Source organism: Neolamprologus multifasciatus, chromosome 15, assembly GCF_963576455.1.
Source record: "Neolamprologus multifasciatus chromosome 15, fNeoMul1.2, whole genome shotgun sequence".
NCBI classification, from domain to species: Eukaryota; Metazoa; Chordata; class Actinopteri; order Cichliformes; family Cichlidae; genus Neolamprologus; species Neolamprologus multifasciatus.
In genome coordinates, this window is record NC_140453.1 from 19,514,884 (window position 1) to 19,536,584 (window position 21,701).

Below are 21,701 nucleotides of genomic sequence, written 5' to 3' on the forward strand. Positions count from 1 at the left end.
AAAAGTCAAAAAGTTTCTTGACTTTTTCTCTGATCTTCAAGTTCAATCATTTTTTTTTTTGGGGGGGGGGGGGGGGGGGGGGTTCATTACAAATGTATTAGACCATCTGTCATTAAAAACAAAAAGAAACTCTTAGAAATCTCCCTTGTTTAAAACAAAAAATTAAATACACAAAGTTTAACCTGGCCCAATCAAGCATAACATTCAACCACTAAAACATTTTTCTTCCATGGAGCAACAATGGTAAAAGATTGCAATTTGGTGTTATAATCAAAAAATAATTGCTTTACTATTTTATTGCTTGTTTTTGTAAACCTACATTTACAAATTGATGGATAATGATAATTATTTAAATTATTTTGCATTAAAAATATTGATTAAGCTCTTGATTAGAGAGCATTTGCATTCTGGTAATCTAATAAATATGTTAAGCACATGTAGCTCTAAATGGCTAACATAAAACAATTTCACTGTAAATAAAACCACAAAGAAATCAGACTAGCTTAATGAGAAGAAGCTTCTTTATAGTTTAAATCATTAGCTCTTAAACACTACATTTAAATTTTAAAGTTTATGAATGTAATCTGACTTACCTGACCAGAAGCTCCAGATGATCGTCCTCTAACATCTGTGACTGTTGTGCCTTTAAAGATTCATTATGGACGGAGAAAAGCACACCGCATTTATTTCCTTCCTGTCTTCCCTCGAACTTGCATCAGCTGCCTCTCTTACATCGGATATTAGCTCATAGATTCAATTTGCTTCCTCATCACACCTGAGAGCAATATCTTTGGGAGATAAGAGCTCATGTACCTCCACATGTCTTAAAGATTAAAATATTGTCTTTGATTATTTTAACCCCCCTTGATTATTACATATGTAACAAGTTCTTGTTTGAGTTTTTGATATCTGGAGAAAATCTGGTCTGAATTGGAATGTACTTCAGTTTAAATAATAAGACTGATGGTGTGGTCTTTTTTTGTTTGTTGGTTTGTTTGCTTCAGAAAATCTGGGTGAATCCTGCACTTAGGTAAAATGTAAACATGCAGTAACCTATGGAAATAAAATTATTTTAGAAAAGAAATTTTAAGCACAATGATGAACAAAATGAGAAGGTGTGACTCACCCAGACTAATCTATCATATTCTGTGGCCTTTAATGCTTACAGACACACCATTAATAGTCATATCAATACTGCAGTAGTTCTTTTTTTGAATGTCCAGAACAAAGCAGTTTCTCCAGTGTTTAATTGGTTTTCTCACTTCACCAAAACGTCAGGTCCTTCGGGGGGGTTTTCTTATCGATGGTTATGCTAGCTGGTTGTTCCTTTCTTTTCTGTGCTGGGTGTCCCAGTCATTTATTTCTGCAATGGGCTTTAGAGTGAGGAGTGCACAACTTATCTAATGTCTTCAGACTTGAAGGAGGGACTTTTTTATGAAATGAATGTTCAGCAGTAATAAAAGTGTTTGACAGTTTTAACAGTTTGTGGTGATTTTTTTTTCCTCGCAAGAAGTTCACAAACAATAATTTAGTCAAGAAAAAAGAAAAATGCATTCGTGTTTTGGTGTGGCAGACCGTCAGTTCTGTCCTTACAACGTACAGTGGGGCAAAAAAGTATTTAGTCAGCCACCGATTGTGCAAGTTCCCCCACTTAAAATGATGACAGAGGTCAGTAATTTGCACCAGAGGTACACTTCAACTGTGAGAGACAGAATGTGAAAAAAAAATCCATGAATTCACATGGTAGGATTTGTAAAGAATTTATTCGTAAATCAGGGTGGAAAATAAGTATTTGGTCACCTCAAACAAGGAAAATCCCTGGCTCTCACAGACCTGTAACGTCTTCTGTAAGAAGCTTTTCTGTCCCCCACTCGTTACCTGTATGAATGGCACCTGTTTGACCTCATCATCTGTATAAAAGACACCTGTCCACAGCCTCAACCAGTCAGACTCCAAACTCCGCCATGGCCAAGACCAAAGAGCTTTCGAAGGACACCAGGAAAAGAATTGTAGACCTGCACCAGACTGGGAAGAGTGAATCTACAATAGGCAAGCATCTTGGTGTGAAAAAAATCAACTGTGGGAGCAATCATCAGAAAATGGAAGACATACAAGACCACTGATAATCTCCCTCGATCTGGGGCTCCACGCAAGATCTCATCCCGTGGGGTCAAAATGATCATGAGAACGGTGAGCAAAGATCCCAGAACCACACGGGGGGACCTGGTGAATGACCTGCAGAGAGCTGGGACCAAAGTAACAAAGGTCACCATCAGTAACACACTACAACGGCAGGGAATCAAATCCCGCAGTGCCAGACGTGTTCCGCTGCTGAAGCCAGTGCATGTCCAGGCCCGTCTGAAGTTTGCCAGAGAGCACATGGATGATACAGCAGAGGATTGGGAGAATGTCATGTGGTCAGATGAAACCAAAGTAGAACTTTTTGGTATAAACTCAACTCGTCGTGTTTGGAGGAAGAAGAATACTGAGTTGCATCCCAAGAACACCATACCTACTGTGAAGCATGGGGGTGGAAACATCATGCTATGGGGCTGTTTTTCTGCCAAGGGGACAGGACGACTGATCCGTGTTAAGGACAGAATGAATGGGGCCAAGTATCGTGAGATTTTGAGCCAAAACCTCCTTCCATCAGTGAGAACTTTGAAGATGAAACGAGGCTGGGTCTTCCAACATGACAATGATCCAAAACACACCGCCCGGGCAACAAAGGAGTGGCTCCGTAAGAAGCATTTGAAAGTCCTGGAGTGGCCTAGCCAGTCTCCAGACCTCAACCCCATAGAAAATCTGTGGCGGGAGTTGAAAGTCCGTGTTGCTCGGCGACAGCCCCAAAACATCACTGCTCTTGAGAAGATCTGCATGGAGGAATGGGCCAAAATACCAGCTACTGTGTGTGCAAACCTGGTAAAGACCTATAGTAAACGTTTGACCTCTGTTATTGCCAACAAAGGTTATGTTACAAAGTATTGAGTTGTATTTTTGTTATTGACCAAATACTTATTTTCCACCCTGATTTACGAATAAATTCTTTACAAATCCTACCATGTGAATTCATGGATTTTTTTTTTTCACATTCTGTCTCTCACAGTTGAAGTGTACCTCTGGTGCAAATTACTGACCTCTGTCATCATTTTAAGTGGGGGAACTTGCACAATCGGTGGCTGACTAAATACTTTTTTGCCCCACTGTATATATAATTAAATTACATGTACCAAATGAAAGTGAAGTCAATAAAGAAGTGTGCGTCTTCCTTTGGCTGATCGCTCTAGTGGTCACCACAGCAGATCTGGTTTTCCTCGTTACCTCCTGCCTGGCAGCTCCATCTTCAAAATCCTTTGTCCAGTATATTCACCATCCCTCCTCTGCACGTGTCCAAACTATTGAACATTCACATCTCACAACTTTGTCTTCAAACTGCTCAACCTGAGCCGTCCCTCTGATGTACTCCTGTCTAATCCTGTGCATTGTGGTCACTCCCAGTGAAAATCTTAACATCTGCATCTCGGCCTCCTCTGGCTCCACTTTGTGACTTTTTGTCAGTGTCACTGTCTCCGAATACATCATACCTACCGTCATTGTTTTAATTCTTGGTACTGTCCATCTGTCACAAATCAGCTCTGACATCCACCCACTCTACCTTGAAAATACTCTTCTTCACCTTCTCTTATGTTCGCATGCTCATTTTCTACATTTATCAGCTCTTCACAGGACTCTTCCACCTTCTCAGCACACTCAGACTTGTTAGCACATTTCTATCTCTCTCTTTGATCACCCTAACCTTCCGTTCTTTCTCTCGCTGATTTTGAATTATGACTGTAAAATATCTGACCTGCTAGGTTTAAGTTTACTATTATTACAATTATTTAAACAAATACAGTTAAAATGTAGAAATCACTCCACTTTCCCTTGAGAAAAGTATGTCATTATTGTATTATCTGGACTAAGAAGTATTTTCTTTACTGCAGTTCAATTTCATTCACTTAAATTTGTTTTTGGTAGCGTATGTGGGCTTCCATATAGGGTGGACAGGTCATGCTTTGTAGGCTCAGTTTCCTAGACACGGATTAAGCCTAGACCCAGGATAAAAGAAACATTCAGGGAAGCTCTTCAATTGAAAAAAGGCTAAATCCATGTCTGGAGATTTGCATTCAGATTTAATGAATGCAAAACTCTGTTTTTGCACTGAGGCGCCTGCAGTGTTGTGCATTAAGAGTCATTTCAGACCCTCATCATTGTCAAAATCTATTGTTAGGTCCATCATGTCTGTTTACCTTCAGTCACATTTGAACCATCTAAACTAGTAAGATTACTGTTTACCCTTTGCCATGTTGCCCCCTAAAAAGCTGCTTATTAACTAAGCCGGTGTCACCTAAGGATTTCATCACTATCACTGTCAGCTGCAAATGTCAGAACCTCAAAGGTCTGACAGTAAACACTCTTGACTGTATGCCCAGCACAGGCAGCATTCATAATTGATGCTGAAAGTGCCCAACTGAATACACCTCCACTGACTATTGGAGCTTAATGTGGCTGATTGACTGGCTGATAAGACGGAAGATGTTTGTAAGAACAACAAATGAGCCGGTGATTAAGTATGTTTGTGTATAGAACTGAAGAGCAGATCAAATTCATCTGCAGTTAATGTTTAGTTTTGTTGCACAGCTGAGTAGAAAAGCTTCTTTCAAAAATTACTTTCTCTTGCAAGTCTCCCTGCTCACCACTAGGTGCTGCATAAAGGTTTTCAGAGTCAGACCCACGTGATTTTGTCACATGGATGATGTAGATTGCATAGCATCGCTGCACTATAGTGCAGGTGACTACAGATTAGTTGTCAGAGTGGCTGTGGGCTGATGTGGTGATCATGGCTGAGGATGTGGCCGTGTCAGAGGAGATCTTAACAGATGGTCTCACTCTGCTGGTGAACATGGGAAAAGTTCTCCTGCAGAACGCCAAGGAAGAGGCAGCAGGTAGGGCTGATCCTAGTCGCAAACCCTGTTGAAAACGTTTCACACTTTAATGTGTGTTGCTACCAGAATATCTAAAAACGTCCTAGAAATGTATTTTTATGCTTTGTTAAAATTTTGTTCTGCCTCTTTTGTAATTCGGCATATAAAATATGCAAATTATCATTTAACTTTTTTTTTAATGGAAACGTTATTACTGGGTAATAACCCTGTGTGTGTGTGTTATGGCTGTTTTACAAAGAAGTAAAACCACACACAAAAAAACCAAAACAAAAACAGGACAATAATTATGTCTATGTTTGTCTGCCGAATTGAAGAACAGATTTTTTTAATGATAAGATGATGCTTTATCTTTGTTGACTAACTGCTTTTTAACAGTCCCTAACCTTAAGAGTATAAAAATGCAAGAAATTTGAATGAAGTCTGGGTTTCCTATTGAATATTTTATAACTTGGCTTCTGGAGCTTTGTTAAAGCCTTGTTACTGGATTAAAGGGGCCTGCTGGCATGAAGGTGGTGTAATGTAATCCCCGTCATGCCTATTGCCAACACAATGACATTGCACAATCAGCTTGACCCTGTAACTGTGGCCCTTTGTTCTCATGCAGACTCTTTGGAGAATTTTGTCCCACATAAAATCACCACTTTATTCGGCCTGATCACAGCTGGAGCTAGATTCTACAGCAGGTAGGATTTGGCTGTAGACGCTTAAAGAAGCACATTTCTCTGTGTCCTTATGAGAAAAATAATAACCGTTCAATCTGTTGAGCAGCATTGAAGTTAAAAAGAAATGTGAAGCGGAGGCTGTTTGGCAGAAGTCTTATCAGTAAGTATGTTTAAATAGCAAGCTGAAATAAAATGCCATTTATATTTTGTGTGGGTGATGTAAGATTTTCCTATTCTTATTCCTTCTAGCATTTGAATTCAATGACACCATTATGCCATATTAAATAAATTTAATGAAATGATGTTTATTGAGGCAAACGTATGAGGGAGACCGTGATAATCCCAATACACTGTGGAACAACTGAGAGAAAACACAGATGATGAAACTCTTCTTCTGCCCCACTTGTAACTGAAAACTTTGCCAAAAACATCCCCAAATTTTTAAGACTTCTCTTTTTTATTATTAAGTCAGCTTCTACTTCACAAACCTCAAATGACGAAAGGCTCTTCACAGCTATAGTTGCCAAATAAATCTTTAACAGCATTTAGCCACATTCCAAGCTGAAGTTATTGCTTTACTAGTTAACAACATTTACATCATGTAACATAAATCACCTACAAGTGATCTCGAATAAAAACAGCTGGAGAAAAGAATAGCTCTTATTTACTTTAAGATAAATCCATCTGCAGACCCAAGACGTGTCAGTAAGTGTATGTTGCTTCATTTCTATTAATGTTGAAAAGTCTGGCCCTTTGGGAAACTGCTGTATTCTGCAACCTACAGTCTTGAGCAACCCCTCATGTTTATATTCTGCTGTAACCTCCTAGGACAGGGGTCCCCAGTCCCAGTCCACGAGGGCCGGTGTCCCTGCAGGTTTTAGATGTGTCCTTGATCCATCACAGCTGATTTAAATGGAAATTACCTTCTCAACATGTCTTGAAGTTCTCCAGAGGCCTGGTAATGAACTATTCATGTGATTCAGGTGTGTTGATCCAGGGTGAGATCTAAAACCTGCAGGGACACCGGCCCTCGCGGACTGGGATTGGGGACCCTTGTCCCAGGACCTGGCGTCCACACATGTGGACATCACATTTTGGGTTATTTAGACCAAAATTTTGCTTATCCACTTATAAGGACATTATACTGCTACTGTTCTATCGAAATTTTAAACGAATATCCTCATATATGGCTCTCATTTTTCTTAGAAACAAAAAATCAGGTAAAAAAAAAAAAATCTGGTAATTCTTTGTTTTTACATCCATCGGGCCCCAATAGGCCCAAATATCAAAGAGAAATTAAAAATGCATGTCGTGGAAGAGTTCAGGTCTTAGGAGGTTAAAGCAGCCAGACTCTCCTGTAATGTTTTTTCTTTAGACATTTTCTTCTTCATTTTCTCTCATTTTTAGTCCAGTTGTTGCACCTGACCAGTTTCAGAAGTATGTTTAAGCAATTTAACTCTGATCTATAAATCATTCAATCATAAAAAGGTACATAACAGATGAACCATTGTTGTGTCTACACACAGTAGAGAACTTAGTAAAATAAATAAATAAATAGTATCTTTAGGCACTTTGTTACATCTTTATAGGAATCTGAAAAATGCCCAAAATAACACAGCTTAAAGAAATTCTAAGAGAATTCAGGCTGTGTGAAGAAAAAAGATGATCATATCACGGATCGATTTTCAAGCTAATTAAAATTGTAAAAACTCTGTTTTTGCTCATACATTTGCTTATATTTCAATAGACTGATGCACCCATTTAGACATTTTCCTAGCAAAATATAAAAAAAATTAGGAGCAATTTAAGTCTTTTGCACTGAATTGTAACTCCTTAGAGCATCATGTATAAAACACGCAGTATTAGCTCAGCTGCACTCAGTGCTGTTATGATGCTGACTGATAGATCTTGGATGAACGACAGTGGTGTTGACTGAAGCTCTATCACCAAACTTGTGTGTTTTTCCAGCCATGCAGCAGTGAGAGAGCAGGTGCAAGAGCTTCAGCAGCTGGAGGTCTGTACAAGTGCAATTGTTATTTCTTCTTATTGTTATATTATCCTTATTTATTTATTTTTGAGCTACACAAACTTAAAATTAAGCTTATCTGGTTGAAATGAGTTTAAACTAAACCCATGACCAGTTCCTTTTGAACACTTTAAACTGTCTATTTCTTTGTGTGTGTTTGTGCTTGCAGAAAGAGTGGGACTCTTTCCTGGAGAATGTGGACAAAGATCTGCAGACAACAGATGTGCAGCTGTCTGGAGGAAAGACGGCCGACAGTCTGAGCCCAGAAACTCTATTCACCGATGGAAGAAGTGGAAGGTAAGTTTGCAAACCAGGCCTGAATGTGGTGCACCAGCAAAAACCAGTTCAGAGCATCAGCTGGTTTGAGGTGATGTGTGTTGTTTCTTAACTGACCAACCTGGGAAGACCATGTAGGTTTTTTTGTTCCATGAAAACAGAGATGTGTTTGTTCATTGTCTTGTGTTGTATTTGAAGGAGTGTGACTCTCAGTCAGTACCTGGGTCAGGGTCAGAACCTGCTGCTGGTTCTCCTCAGACATTTTGGATGACTTCTGTGACGAGACCACGTGACCGAGCTGAAGGCCAATCAGGTCAGCGTACCTTTATTCTTATTCCACTAGAAAAAACCATCGCCATACTGAATGAACTCCAACACTGAAAAACCACAGGCACACAAAAAACAAAAACACACTGTTACTTTTTTATGAAGACAGAATTGGAAATTGAATTACTAATTTAGTCATTTAGTAATTCACAAATTAATTGTTCGGATCAGAACAGAGAAAGCCAAGATTAAGATTTAAATTCATGAAGGCCAGTTTGTGATATCGGGGGTTAAAAAAATCACAGAAAAACAACAGTCAGCTCAAGGTCTTTTTTATTGTAAGGTAGAGACTCTAAAATAATAATACAGAGAAAACCCCAGTAATCAGAGGATTACTCTGATTACCCCCGCCCTGTGAGCAAGCACATGGCGACAGTGGAAAGGAAAAACACCCACGACCCAAGTTCGCTCATAATATTTCACATCTTTTTATTACTGCATTTTTTTATAAGCACTTAGTTTACAGGGAAGAAATCTTTGCTGCAAGCACTGAGATCCCAATGAAGCCACAAACGTCTATCTTTTCTTAGCAAGACAGCTCATAGCATTGTGCTGAAATACCCCTTTTACCTCTTTGAGGCTTCATTCTGTCTACAAAAGATTCTAAGATGTTTTTTCCATAGTGACTGTCTTCACTTTATCTTGCAGCCAAAACTGGTTTAAAACTGTTTAAATGTGTAAACAGTGTTTATCAGTAATTAACATTGTGCCATCCCGCAGGCTCTGCTGGAGGCTCGGTCAGTGCGGGTCTTGGTAGTTTCTTTTGGCAGCATCGAGGGCGCTCAGCTGTGGTTGGAGCAGACTGGATGTACCTTTGACATTCTGCTGGATCCACAGAGAAAGGTTAAGAATCCCCCCCCCCCCCCCCCCCCCCCCCCCCCCCCCCCCGCTCTGATCATCTGATTCAAAAACTGTAACTTTAATTATTTGACGATGGAATCTTCTGCTTTAAAACAAATTCAAATAAAAACAGTCAGTCCGTCTGCATATTTTACTACATTTTATATTTATATTCAGCGCTGGTCGGGAGGTGCATAAAATCTAAATAGGCCACTGTAATTTATAGAAAGTAGATTTGGCTGTGACTCAGTACAAACAAACCGAGGGACCCGGAGGATTTAGCAGCTGTTTGATGATGTGTCATAAAAGCCCAGCGACCTCAGCCTCCAAACCATTTATTCTGAAAAGTCAACCACCAGATGTTAGCTGTAGTCAAGTGGAAACAACCAAATATGAAAACAGAACATTTTCCACATGCCACACAAGCAATCCTCAGTCGCAAAAAATGCGACGCTGATGCATGCTACTGACTGTATAAACCGCATGTGTTCTTAAATGTCTCTTTTCTGGCACAGGTGTACAGAAGTTTTGGCCTTGGCTCATCCTACGCCAAGGTGATGAAGTTTGGCTGCCTGCTACAATACTCAGACTACGTAGTTGCAAACATAGACTTCCCAGATTTCCCCCATCGTCTGCTGGAAGACATCTACCAGGTAAGAATGCGCAAGTCTGTGAAAGCCTTTGACCAGACTCTTGTGATGACACATTGAAGAAATCCTAGAAATCTATCCAAGGATGGATTTACATGCATGAGTATCTCGCATCCTTCTTCTATCCCTTGGATATTAGCAAAATGAAAATCCAAGTTGAGTCCCTGAAGTCCTGCGAGATTAATATTTTTTTATCTTGTATGCATAAGATCAATGTTGAACATTATAATTAACAGTGTGCATAGAAATAAAATGAAAAAAAAATGCCCTAACACCCTCAGATGCACTCAGCCACCTTATATGGAGACAGCTTATGATTAAACTGAACAAAAGCAATGTAGATGTCTCTTTGGTTGAAGTCTATCTAACTGCTTTGGTAGATAAATCTGCTCTTTCCAGCTTCTTCTATTTAAACCTGACCATGATGTAACTGAGGACACTTTACTTTAAAAGTGAAAATTAAAACGATGACAGAGGTGAGGCGGTGAGAGTGTCGGTTTGTAGAAGTCAGGATATGGATCAGATTCTTTTCTAATAATAACTTTAGAGATAAACATCCAGTGCCATCATTAAGTCCTTCTCTGCTTCAGGTCATTTTCATGTTCTTGGTTTTGTATGTGGCCCTAATTACAGGCTCGTGTCTATATCTGTCTGTGTAGCTGCATCAGCCTTTTAGAGAACACGAAACCTCCGTGATCAGGGTTGGGAAGGCAGCAAAAAATCCTGTCTTGCAGAACACCAGAAGAATATTTTCTGTTTCTTAAAGCACTTTTCACAAACTATATAAGAGCAACTACTACTGCTTAGTCGTCGGTTAAAACCAGAAGCACCTGGGAGGTCTTTTGGTCAGTTAAATGTATCAGGTGAGACATGCAGACAGAATAAATGCAGGTCATATTTTGCACAGAAAACAATAACATATTTATTGTGTTTTGTCCTTTGGAAGAAGAGGGCATGTATAGTACAAACTATAATGTTTAAGCTGAAACAGTCGGGGTTCCTTTAAAGGAAAAAGTAATTTGGGGCTATTTATGGGACTCCACAGGGTTCAGTTTAAAACTGCAATACGTTTTTATACCACTTGGGGGCAGTGACACATTCATATTGTCCTTTTAATGCAACTTTACTGATTAAACAGTTATTTATTTATATAGGCGGTATTTTATGGAGCAGCATGTTCATTATTTTTACATTATTGCTACTTTAAATCCCCAGGTGACTCTTTTGTTTTAGAAAATTAATTTTAAATACTCCATAACAGACAGGACTACCACAACCACCGTAAAAAGTCAGACTGACCTTCAAATTTTACAGATTTAACTTCAGGAGTGGTGATAATTGAATAATGTGTGTTTGTCTTTTCAGCTAGGAGGTGACTTTTTGCTGGACAGTGCAGGGAAGGTACTTCTCTCTCATCCATCTAAAAACCCTCTGGACAGGCCGACCGTGGAAGACGTCTTGCAGACCGTGGACTCCGCAGGACAGTCCACTAACTCTGCTCACAAGCAGAAGCTGTGAAATTCATTCAAACACAGCCTCAGGGGTACAAGTCGCTAAACGCATCGCTGACTCCTCACAGCAAGCGCAGCTCTTTGGCTCGCGTTCATGACGTCACACCTTACACTCATGACATCATGAAGGGGTGCGACTGATGTTCCAGCGCGAGGCAGAGACATCTGCTTTTCTGTGTTGCGTCAGCGTGACGATGCAGCATTCTAAATAAAGTAGTGGATTTAATTAAAACAGAATTTAACAATATATTTGTATTATTTAAAGTTAACAAAGACTGATGATTTGTTTCAGAAATTTTACCTTTTAAAGGTGCATTTAACAGGTTTGGATTTTAGTGACCTCAAGTGACAGTGAAAGGTAACACAGTTTGAATTACATCATTACCCACAAATCAGACAGTGATATGACACTACTGCAAAAACATTTTTATAACATATTATCTATGATCCATGAGTAGTTTGATGATAAAATCACTACCAAGATAAGGCTCAACTCATTTTAGTCCACTGATTTAGTAGTACTATTTAAAAAAAAATGAAAAGCACCACGCCTTACGAGTGAAGCAAATCTCCCTTTTACCTGTTGTACATGTTGAACAAACTATAATCAACCTTTAGTAAAGATTAAAAAAAAAAAACATCCAGGCTTTTATCTACACTAGTTTTCTCTTTTCTCTTTATGCATGGACTCTGGTTCAGGATACATTTGCACACAGTGATGTGTCATTTTAAGGAAGTAAAAGAGGGTTCGGGGTGGGACTGCAATAACAGAAGTCACACCCAGCACTAGACTTTGTTAAAACATCTTCAGCATGAAACATAGAAATGCTGCTTAATTCCACATTAGCCAGAGTACACACTGATTCATCCCTTCAAGTTCAGTATGTGCTGATCCTGAAAGAAAAACTCCAGCGTTCCATTTTTTTCTTTTTTGGAAACTTGACAAATATTTAGAATTCCATGGAATTCCAGTCTGGACAGCAGAGTCCAGACTGGCTTTAACTCATATTACTGCTGCTGCATGAATAATGTAATATTCATAAGTCTGATAAAGCCTTATTAAATCAGTACACATCTTGTATAGAAATAGAAAAAAACGTTTAAATACTATAAAGTATTTCCATTCAGCAAGAATCTACTTAAACAAAGCTACAAAGTTTTAAATGAAAATAAATTATTAGAAAATTGAAATGGGCTTTGTTTTCTAATGAGCTGCTGGTGTTTAATGTCATAAAGAGAGGCTGTTTGGAAAAGGTTCCTTTTAAAGAGCCACCCTGTCATCAAATTCGCACATATAGTTCATGGTTCGATCGCAGTAGTGGTCCCACCAGTCGCCATCATCTGACGACATCGCCACGCAGTTCTCTCGCCTCCCTCCATCTGGCTGGCTGGACAGGAAGTGCTTACGCCACTGGAAGTACGTGACCCGAGTTCCATCGTCAAAGAGGTACAAGCCCTCAGAGCGGAGGTCGTTGACTCCCAGCCAGACTGGCCAGTTTCCAGGGTGGAAGAAGTTCTTTACGTAGTCAGCCAGGGCCTCTTGCTCCTTTCGATCACGGGGCATTGCCATGCGTCCTCCACGTTCTATGCACTTCCTGGATGCTCCAGCATAATCTTCCAGGCTGTTGTACACCAGGTAACACTTGTATCCAATCCGCTGTCCCTTCTCGCAACCTTTGAAGCAGAGAAAAAACAAGACTGGTGCGTTTTCAGACATTTAGCACAGGTTTCTGAATTGGCCACTTGAAGCGGACTCCAATAGAAATAAACATGTAACATGCATGGTTTTGGTCTCTATGGCTAATCTTCCCCTTCATTGTAACTGCATGGAAGACTAAGTTTATTCATTTATTAATTTTTTAAAATTGTGGTATATCTTGAAGTTATGGACTATTAGGTGCATGGCTGCTTTGAGTGGTTGTGAGTAAATAAACTAAACCTCTTGGCTATTTGTGGTACTTTTTAGATCATTTTTAAAACAGCTATCCACAATCTAAAGATGCAGCTTGCTAACATTAGCTGCTAATGTAGCATGCTATCGTGTTGTCAAAATATGATCACTTCTGGTTGAGGAAACAAAACAGAAAAAAAACCACATACAAAAACATGCTTTCTTTTGAAAGCAGTCGAACAATTTGTTACCATTTCGTAACCTTACAAAGTCATTGTTGAAAACATGTTAGCCGGGAGAAATTAGCATGGCTCTATTATCTCCATTTTTAGCTGAATTTTGGTCTCTACCGTCTCTTAAGGGAATCTGTGTTTGCTGAATTTTTCAGCTTTATGCAAATGTTTTTGTCTGCTGGTTGGTCTGAACAGGGAGCATATGTGGGTTTATTTTCCAAAGAAAATGGTTACCATGCAACCAGAAGAGTGAATCAAAATAGATTCATAGCCTGAATAAAAACATGCTAAAACAAGCCAGAGGAGTGCGGGAAATAGTGGTGACAGTTCTCTCTTTGAAACGCTGGTTTGATTTCAGGTTTGAGAACTGATTGATCTTCCTCTTTTTTTTTTTCTTTTTTTTTTTAAGAGGATCAAGTCCCAAAACCAAACCAAACCAATGTCACGCCTCTTGTTATTACAGCTACTTGGTTGATGCCTGAAGTGCTGAGCCATCAGCACGATTTTTAGTTTAAAGGCATGAGTGCACCTCACGTACCCTTTAATTTTGCTCAGAGTTGACAGAAATGCTGTAAAATTTCAACACACCTTGTTGATACAAACATAGGTTTATTTGCATATTACTGAACAGTTGATACGTTAGTTCCTGCATGTTGCATCATGTGTCCATGTTGCCATTCAACCTTCCCTTTTTTTTGCACATATCCACTGTCCTTCTCTGGTCTTCAGATTTTATTACCCCTGTTAATTAGTATTTATCCTCCAATGAAATTTTTAGGTGTATTTTATATATGTTTTTCTCACTATTTTCTTATTACTGATAGTTTAACAAATAATTTAACGCTACAAAACATAAGATAGAAATCTATATTTATACTATATTTAGTCTATTTTAAAATACCACAGTGCAGGATGGGATGCTTGAAGTAGATCTAGGGAAAAATGATACACATGTACCTTCGAGTCTTCCGATCTCCTTGCGGTTGTCCTTGCTGTGTTGGTAGACCTCCTGGATGCTGTCCTCCAGCTCACCGACTTTAGCTGCCATTTGAGTGATGAGGAGCAAGAGAAAGAGGGGAACATAAAAGTAGGTACAGCAAAAGGCTTTGTTCCCATTAGATCTAAATCAAAAATAAAAGCTCCCGTGGTACAGCATTAATACCCCTACTCTTCAGTTTCATCAACACCATCACCAGTCTTACCATCCATCCTGGAGAGACGATCCATTAACTGGCTGACTTTAACATCCAGAGTGTAGTGACCGACATTCAGCTTGTGGATGGCTATGTCCATACTGGCCAGTCTGGATACTGTGGGCCAGAGTAGATTGGAAGTGAGAGCACAGTATGATATTTTATTTTTTTAAGAAAGAGAACACACAAAGGAAGGCTACCGCCATACAGATATGTGACTTTCCAAAATCTGGACACTTCTTACTCCAGAAACAAAACAGAAAAGCCCTTAATCAGCCTGTCAAGAATGTCCAATGATACGGCCATCAGTCTGTGGATGCACCCTACCAACCAACGTGGGTGGCAAAACTTATCTCTGTACTCTTTTTATTTTCTATTTTCTATTTGGGTTCCCCACCCACCCCTAGAGTTTCTTTTCTTTTTATCTCTTTTTTCTCTCTCTATCAACCCTTGAGGGAGATACCTCGCTGAGATGAGGCTTAAACTTATCATGATGGTGAGTGACATCACAGATTTCTGACTTGTATGACCAAAACCAACACAAATTTCAACATTTCTAAAATAACGTACAGACATAGTTGTATGAGTTCTCAAAGTCCGATACTGGGCTGGTTGGCTCTGCTTCAGGTTCCGGCAGAATATCGGGAACATCGCCTCTTGTCCTCTTCACCTCTGTGTGTTCATACACCTGATGGAACACACACACACATAAAACTCCCAATCCATCACATGTAAGTGTGTTTAGTGTCTTGGCTTTAGTGGTTAAAGTAAAACTAAACCCAACTTCCTTTGCTTCCCAAAACAAACTTATTAGGGTTGTATCCAAATTCCAGTTTAGACACATCTGGAGCTGTTTTACATTCATATTTTCCTTATAGCAGAATGCAGAAGCAATCAATATCAAGTCAGGCCAAGAATTTTACTCCTATTACAATTATAGAACACAGAGGAGCTCAACCAAGTTTATCGCTTTATTTTTCGATTTAAGAGCTCAGTGGATAAAAATGTTACCATTTAAAAGTTGAATATCTTAGCTGGAAGGCACATGGTGTAGACTTTGATCGACAACAGCAATATATTTACAAGTATCAGCACGTTCCCTCAGTGGCTTATGGCATAGTGGAGGGAGATGGGTGCTATATTTTGAAGTCAAACACACATACAGACAAGTCCAATGAAAGAAAAACCTGTCGGGTTGATCTGCTTCTCTGGGTGTGTCATCATCAGTTCTTCACATGTCCTTTCCATTACATCATAACTTACAGTAGATAAATCAACACAGATTGCATCACGTTTTCCACTTTATTCTTACATAAAGATAAAGAAAGAAAACAACAAAATCTGCCTTAGTGTGTCTTAATTGCCTCATTCCCTGAAACACTCACAGTCACTCATATACATTTACTACATATGAAAGGGATCAGAGTCTCAACCTAACAAACAGGCATGGCAGATCACAGTTAAGAAAATGCACGACAGTGAGAGCAGCCTCTAATAGAAAGAGCACATACAGCATATGAAGTCCTGACCTGTGCTGGTGCAGTGCTGCCTGTCCCCATAGGAACACACACTCCCAGAGAACATAAACACAGCAGAGCGAGCGAGGTCGCAGCCAGTCCCATTTTCTGCTTCATAGTAACTCTGCTTTTCCTTCAGCAGCAAAAACTCCCTCTGTACCTCCTAGTCTCTCTGTCTCTCTCCTTCCACTGTCTGGGTTTCTCTCTCTCTCTCCTTCACTCCTCTCCTACAGTAGGAAGCCAGTAGGAATCTCCCTTTAGATGTGTGAATGGGAGCTGGTGTACAGCCCTCTTTTAAAGGGGGGGGGGGGGGGGGGGGGGGGAATCACAGGTATCAAACAGGAAAGTCAAAATAAAGCCCCTGTTGCCTGCCTGCTGCCCGCTCTTCTGTCCTCCTTCAGAACAAGAACTCCTTTCAAACAAAGGAAAGCTCTTTGTTTTTCCTACTACCTCCCATTTCCACTCTTTGTGTGCACACTGCGGATTTACAGGTCTCTGTCCGGTGGAAAACATGTACAGTATGTCTAAAACGTAAACAGTTCACGAACCGAGAAAAACAGCTTTGTTACCAGCTTTGCATTAATGTATTTGAGGATTTACCAGGGCTTTTATAACATACTCAAACTAACAACAAATATATGGGATCATCCAAAGTTTATGATTGAATTAGGTTAAAATAAAAGCTTCATTCTTCCTGTCTTTTCAGTAACTGCTTCTTTCCGACTTTCCTGTCCCTGAGTTAGTGTGCAAGAAATGTTTGGCCAGCAAAAAAATGGGCATTTTATTTCAGTCCTTGAAAATGTAAATAAAAACAGAATGCAATCATTTGAAAACCAAATTTTTTAAATCTACAAACACAAATAACACATTTGTGAAATGAAAGTTAGGATGGCGATGAAAGAACACTGTAAAACCAAACATCTGGTGGATTATCTCACATATAAAAAGAGAGATGGGTGTAGGGCAGAAACCGAAACTGAATGTTCATGATGTTCAGGCTCTCGTGCAAAGCTGCATCAAAACCAGAAATGATTCTGGAGTAGAAATCCTTGGCACGGGAACATTTCTGAAAACCACTGTGAATGATTGTTGCTTCAGCCAAAATGTTCCTGTGCTCTGAACAATCCAAATTTGTCTTTGGACTGAAAATGAGGCGCACAGTTTGAAATCGAGCATTTGTGATGCTGTCGGCATGCTCGTGGCACGGGAGATTTGCATCTGTTCGGAAGTTCCATTAATGCAGAAAATGAAATATGCAGGTTTTCAAGCAACATATATCGTGATCATTAGCTTTCAGGAAAGATCATGAAAACTGTTATGTCTGCTGTCCAAACTTGTCACGCACTGAAAGCATTTGGAGCATAAAGAAACAGAAATAGAGCCCCTAAACTGTTGAGTGACTGAAATTCCATATTAACGGAAGAAACTGGTTGCAGACTATACTAATAATTGATCTACCAACTACCCAAATGCTGCATTTCCTTCCTTGAGATGCTCTGCTAGGATTTACTACAGCCACCTTCAGCTGCTGCTCATTTGTGGGTCTTTCTGTATTTCGCAACTGAACTGTGCTTTATGGGGTTTAGATCAGGTGACTTGACTCGGTAATTGATGAATACCCCTTTTCTTTGACTTAAACTCTTGGGTTGCTTTTGCAAGATGCTTTTGGTCAGTTTTGCAGCATTTTTTGAATCAGAGCAGCTTATTGGCCCAAACACTTATAGTCCCAGCTGCTTCTATCAGCGGCTCTGTGATAGGCTGGCAACTTGCCCTGTGTATACCCCAGGTTTTCCCATATGACAGTTGGGATAACCTCCAAGGCCCCCCTGCAACCCTGAGCTGGATGGATGAATGGATGGACGGATGGACAGATGAACTTCAAGCAGTCACCTACAAACACTAGTGATCCGGTTCCACTGGCAGTCATGTTTGAACATGACATAACCACTATATTTGACAGATAAAGCGGTATGCTTCAGATCCTGACCTGTTGCTTTTCTGTTATCATTCTGGTACAACTTTTTCTTCGTTTCATTGATCCAAAGACATTTTCCACACCTGTGCAGCCTTGTTTTCTGACAAAGTTTAACCTGGCCTTCTTGTTCTTGAGTTGTATCGACAGATTACACCTTGTTGTAAATTTGTATTTTTTATATTCTCGAAGGCATCCCTTCATTGTAGACTTGGACAATAATATTCTGAGCTCATCCAAAAGTGTTCCTGACTTAGATAATGTGAAAGGAGTTTCTTGACTAAGCAAATAATTCTTTAATTGTCTTCTGTGGTCTTTCAGGCCTTTTGTTGTTGCTGAGCTGGCCACTGCATTCCTTCTTTTTAAGGACGTATCAGACTTTTGATTAGGCCACTCCTAAAGTTCCTGCTATGCCCTCATTGGGTTTATTTGGATTTGTGAGCCTAATGATGGCCTCCTTCACTTACTTCGACATCTCTTTGGACCTCAAATACAGTGGTCCACTGGAAAGCCACCACATGCTAGATCAGCACTTGGAATAAACTTCAGATCTTTTATCTCCTTAATTTTTTAAATTAGAAATAATGAGAGAACAGACATCATCTCATAGTCGACTGCCAATTAATTTTGAGCTTCTGAAAATAGGGGACTATGCATAAAAATGGTTGCAACTATTAAACAGCTAATGGAAGATTTTTGCCAAACATCTCGAATTAAAGCTGAAAATCTTACATAACGTCTTGAGTGCTTGATTTAAGACCTGTTTTCATGATTTAGTGATATCATGGCATCACATTTAAAATTCTTATGGACTTAACTATTTTTAGCTAAGGGTTTTACAGTTTGTAAGTCATACTATATATCATATCTACACAAACAGCCCTTTTATGAATTTGGTTTTCTAGTATAATTAAATACATTGGTGGTAATAGAAATATAATTTTGTGAATTTGTTTAGGAAATTGTGACATAATGACAAACCTGCCACTGAAGAGAAACCTTATGTAAGTGGCCATGTGTGTATGTGTGTGTCCATGTGTGTTTGGGCCTGCAGCAGGAGGTATGCCAGTTAAAATGCCACAAGAATCCAGCAGAATTTCCAGGGAAGCGAATGAGGAAAGGCTCTGCAATGTGGAGACTGGGTGGAGCTCAGACAGGGACTGTGAGGGACAGTCGGGTCTGAGTCGGCAGGACAGCTGCACATGCACAGCTGTTTCAGTAACACAACTGATTCCAGACATGTTTCCAGACTTCAGTTTTGAGTGGAGCAATGGTCTGGAAAAATAAATGTGAGCAAGAAAATCCTTGCTTTGACCTCATGGTTCCTTGTCGCTGGTTTATAGAAACAGTGAATAAAACACAACTGTATTCAAATGCATCATTAGAAAAATGTCTTCCTTTTGCCTCATGGAGGATTTTGAAGCACACACTTGGGCTTGAGGAAATTGTCACTAAAAAGTTTTTACTATATTCTCAAAAACCAAACAAAAACACCAGAATAATCCTCTGTAGTAACAGTTCTGCAGAATAGGACTGAAATGCAAACATTGCTCACTTATCATGGAGTATATCAGCAGTAAAATATCTGGATGACTCAGTCAAATTTCCACCTAACCCTGTCATGTCTGACCGGGGAGGGAAAAAACATCAGTCAGGAATAATACTAACAGTAACTATCCGTCACTATCAGATTATTTCTTTTGGCTCTGCAGAGATGACCTTTGGTTGTATTTTTACTGAATAACTTCCATAGAGCTGGCTGCTTTATTAGTCTGCGAGACATAAGGTAACAAACTGTTACACAACAAGAGTCCTGTTTCTGTTTTCGTTGTAACTTTAATACCATTCAATGATTTTCATTCACCCAGATTTTTGATGAAAAAATACATCTTCACACAAACATTTCCTGGACACAAAGCAGCCATTCAGGGTCTGGAAGCACTGGGTGGTGCTTCAGTGAGGCAGCCGGACTGGACAGAGGTGCCCCAGTCCAGAGTGTCCACAAGCACTCATAATACATAATGTGATAAATGGGCAATATAAGATAGTTATGAGTCGACTCTGACCATTTAATATTAATTAGTTCTTCAGTCATTCATTGTAGTCTAATTATAGATAACATAAAAGTGGAGATTGAAATCTGCTAACAAGTCTGTGGGAGTAGCCGACTACTGCTTATACAGCTTTTTTATGACTGCACAGGGAGCTGAGCAAAGACTGAAAGTGCCTCAAGTGATTTCACCTGACTCAGTGGGACTGAATGTTCCCCAGTTTTGCTCAACTCTGCTAGATGCCGAGCTGCATTCTGGGTAATTCTGGTGCCAAATTTTGACTAGGAGGACGAAGCAAAAGCAAAATATCTCTGGCTCTGCACGTGTGGTAGAGAGTGTTACCTACCATTTGGAAGATTGGTGGTTTGATCCCTGACTTCTCCTGTTTAGAGTCACCAATCAATCAAACATGCCTGGCTTTGGATCATGGGAGAAATTTCTGAATTCTCAGAGAGAACCCACACAGGCACATCGACAACATGCAGACTCCACAAAAAGGTCCCAGCCGACTGGTGGATTCAAACCACCAGTTTGTTGTGGTTTGGTCTGACAGTTCAAAGTTTCAGATACTACTTTTGGATAGTAGTATATTTCAGATACTATTCAACAACTGAGGTCGTTCAGGCATCTCACTAGGATGCCTCCTGGAAGCCTCCAAGGCAAGATGTTTTGGACATGTCCTACCAGTAAGCAGACCCGTGACTGGAGAGATCATATCTCTCAGCTGAGAGGAGAGGTGGCTGGAGTAAGGGAAATCTGGGCCTCTGTGTTCATATGGCTTCTCCCATGACTCAAAGCTGGATAATGAGTAGAAGGTGGATGGATGGATTTTATCAGCTTTCTTGCAAAATTGTTATAGTTCTGTATTTTCTAACTAGTTTTTTTTTTTTTTAATTATTTTTTAATTGAGTTAAGTTTAGTTTCAATTCATATCCAGAGTGGTTTTGCTTGTTTCTGTTTAGTTTTTATTTTATTTTATTTATTTACTTTTTGGTCTGTCCTGTCTGGCACTGTTAGCAATCAGAATTATTGCCCGAAAGCCAAGAAAAATGCCCAACAGATTTATTTTCCCAAGTAGATTGTATGGCTTTTGCTATACTGGTCCACTTGATTGTCATATTTTATTCTACCTTTATCATTAACATTATTATTATTATTTATTTATTTATTTCATGAGTTATTGCAGTCAGAATGGACAGGACCGGAGGACAGGAAAGAGAACGAAAGGTTGGGAAGATTGTGAAGGTCGTGGGGGGAAATAGAGGAGAAGAGGACTATAGAGAGCAAAGACACTGAAAATCTGCTTGATCACCTGCTGAGAGAGAGAAAAAAACAACACAACTTCACAAGTTCACAAAAATGGACAACAGTTGCAGACAGTAGATGCCCTTTGTGCAGCCGTCTTCACCAGTTGGTGAAATGTTTCCACTCACCTTATGGAAATGCTCGCATCAGCAATAACAGTGGAGCTACTTGTTACTGAGTTCATGTTCAGAACTATTGATCAGCTGTAAAACAGCCTGTTTCAGTTTAAGCGTTGTTTTCAATAAATTGCATGCTCAACAAA

General features: G+C 39.6%; 2 protein-coding genes across 4 annotated transcripts; one reads left to right on the plus strand and one right to left on the minus strand.

Annotated features, from left to right (window-relative positions):
* The first annotated feature begins 4,774 nt into the window (after window positions 1–4,774).
* On the plus strand, window positions 4,775–13,380 carry selenol (selenoprotein L). Its single transcript, XM_085133019.1, has 9 exons — window positions 4,775–4,985; window positions 5,590–5,668; window positions 5,754–5,807; window positions 7,616–7,661; window positions 7,843–7,970; window positions 8,148–8,262; window positions 8,997–9,119; window positions 9,632–9,769; window positions 11,132–13,380. Exons 1-9 carry the CDS (start codon window positions 4,880–4,882, stop codon window positions 11,282–11,284), a joined length of 942 nt encoding a protein of 313 aa, XP_084989145.1. The 5' UTR covers window positions 4,775–4,879; the 3' UTR covers window positions 11,285–13,380.
* clec11a (C-type lectin domain containing 11A) lies at window positions 11,900–16,406 on the minus strand. Of its 3 annotated transcripts, none has more exons than XM_085133021.1 (5): window positions 16,124–16,406; window positions 15,165–15,282; window positions 14,604–14,711; window positions 14,359–14,442; window positions 11,900–12,951 (listed from the first exon to the last, which is right to left on the minus strand). In XM_085133021.1, the coding sequence occupies exons 1-5, from the start codon at window positions 16,226–16,228 to the stop codon at window positions 12,539–12,541; spliced, it is 828 nt and encodes a 275-aa protein (XP_084989147.1). In that variant the 5' UTR covers window positions 16,229–16,406; the 3' UTR covers window positions 11,900–12,538. The 3 variants fall into 3 exon arrangements, with proteins under 3 accessions (XP_084989147.1, XP_084989148.1, XP_084989146.1); XM_085133022.1 differs by having other exon boundaries at window positions 15,165–15,272; window positions 16,117–16,403; XM_085133020.1 differs by lacking the exon at window positions 16,124–16,406 and having other exon boundaries at window positions 15,165–16,105.
* Window positions 16,407–21,701: the final 5,295 nt, after the last annotated feature.

What these genes read in the sequence shown, in the direction of transcription:
- clec11a (XM_085133020.1), bottom strand. Translation starts at nt 15,459, where the DNA reads ATGAATGTAAAACAGCTCCAGATGTGTCTAAACTGGAATTTGGATACA. An exon ending in TCGTCTCTCCAGGATGGATG is followed by an intron (nt 14,443 to 14,603) that starts GTAAGACTGGTG and finishes CTCAAATGGCAG; the next exon opens with CTAAAGTCGGTGAGCTGGAG. An exon ending in GGAGATCGGAAGACTCGAAG is followed by an intron (nt 12,952 to 14,358) that starts GTACATGTGTAT and finishes TCTGCTTCAAAG; the next exon opens with GTTGCGAGAAGGGACAGCGG.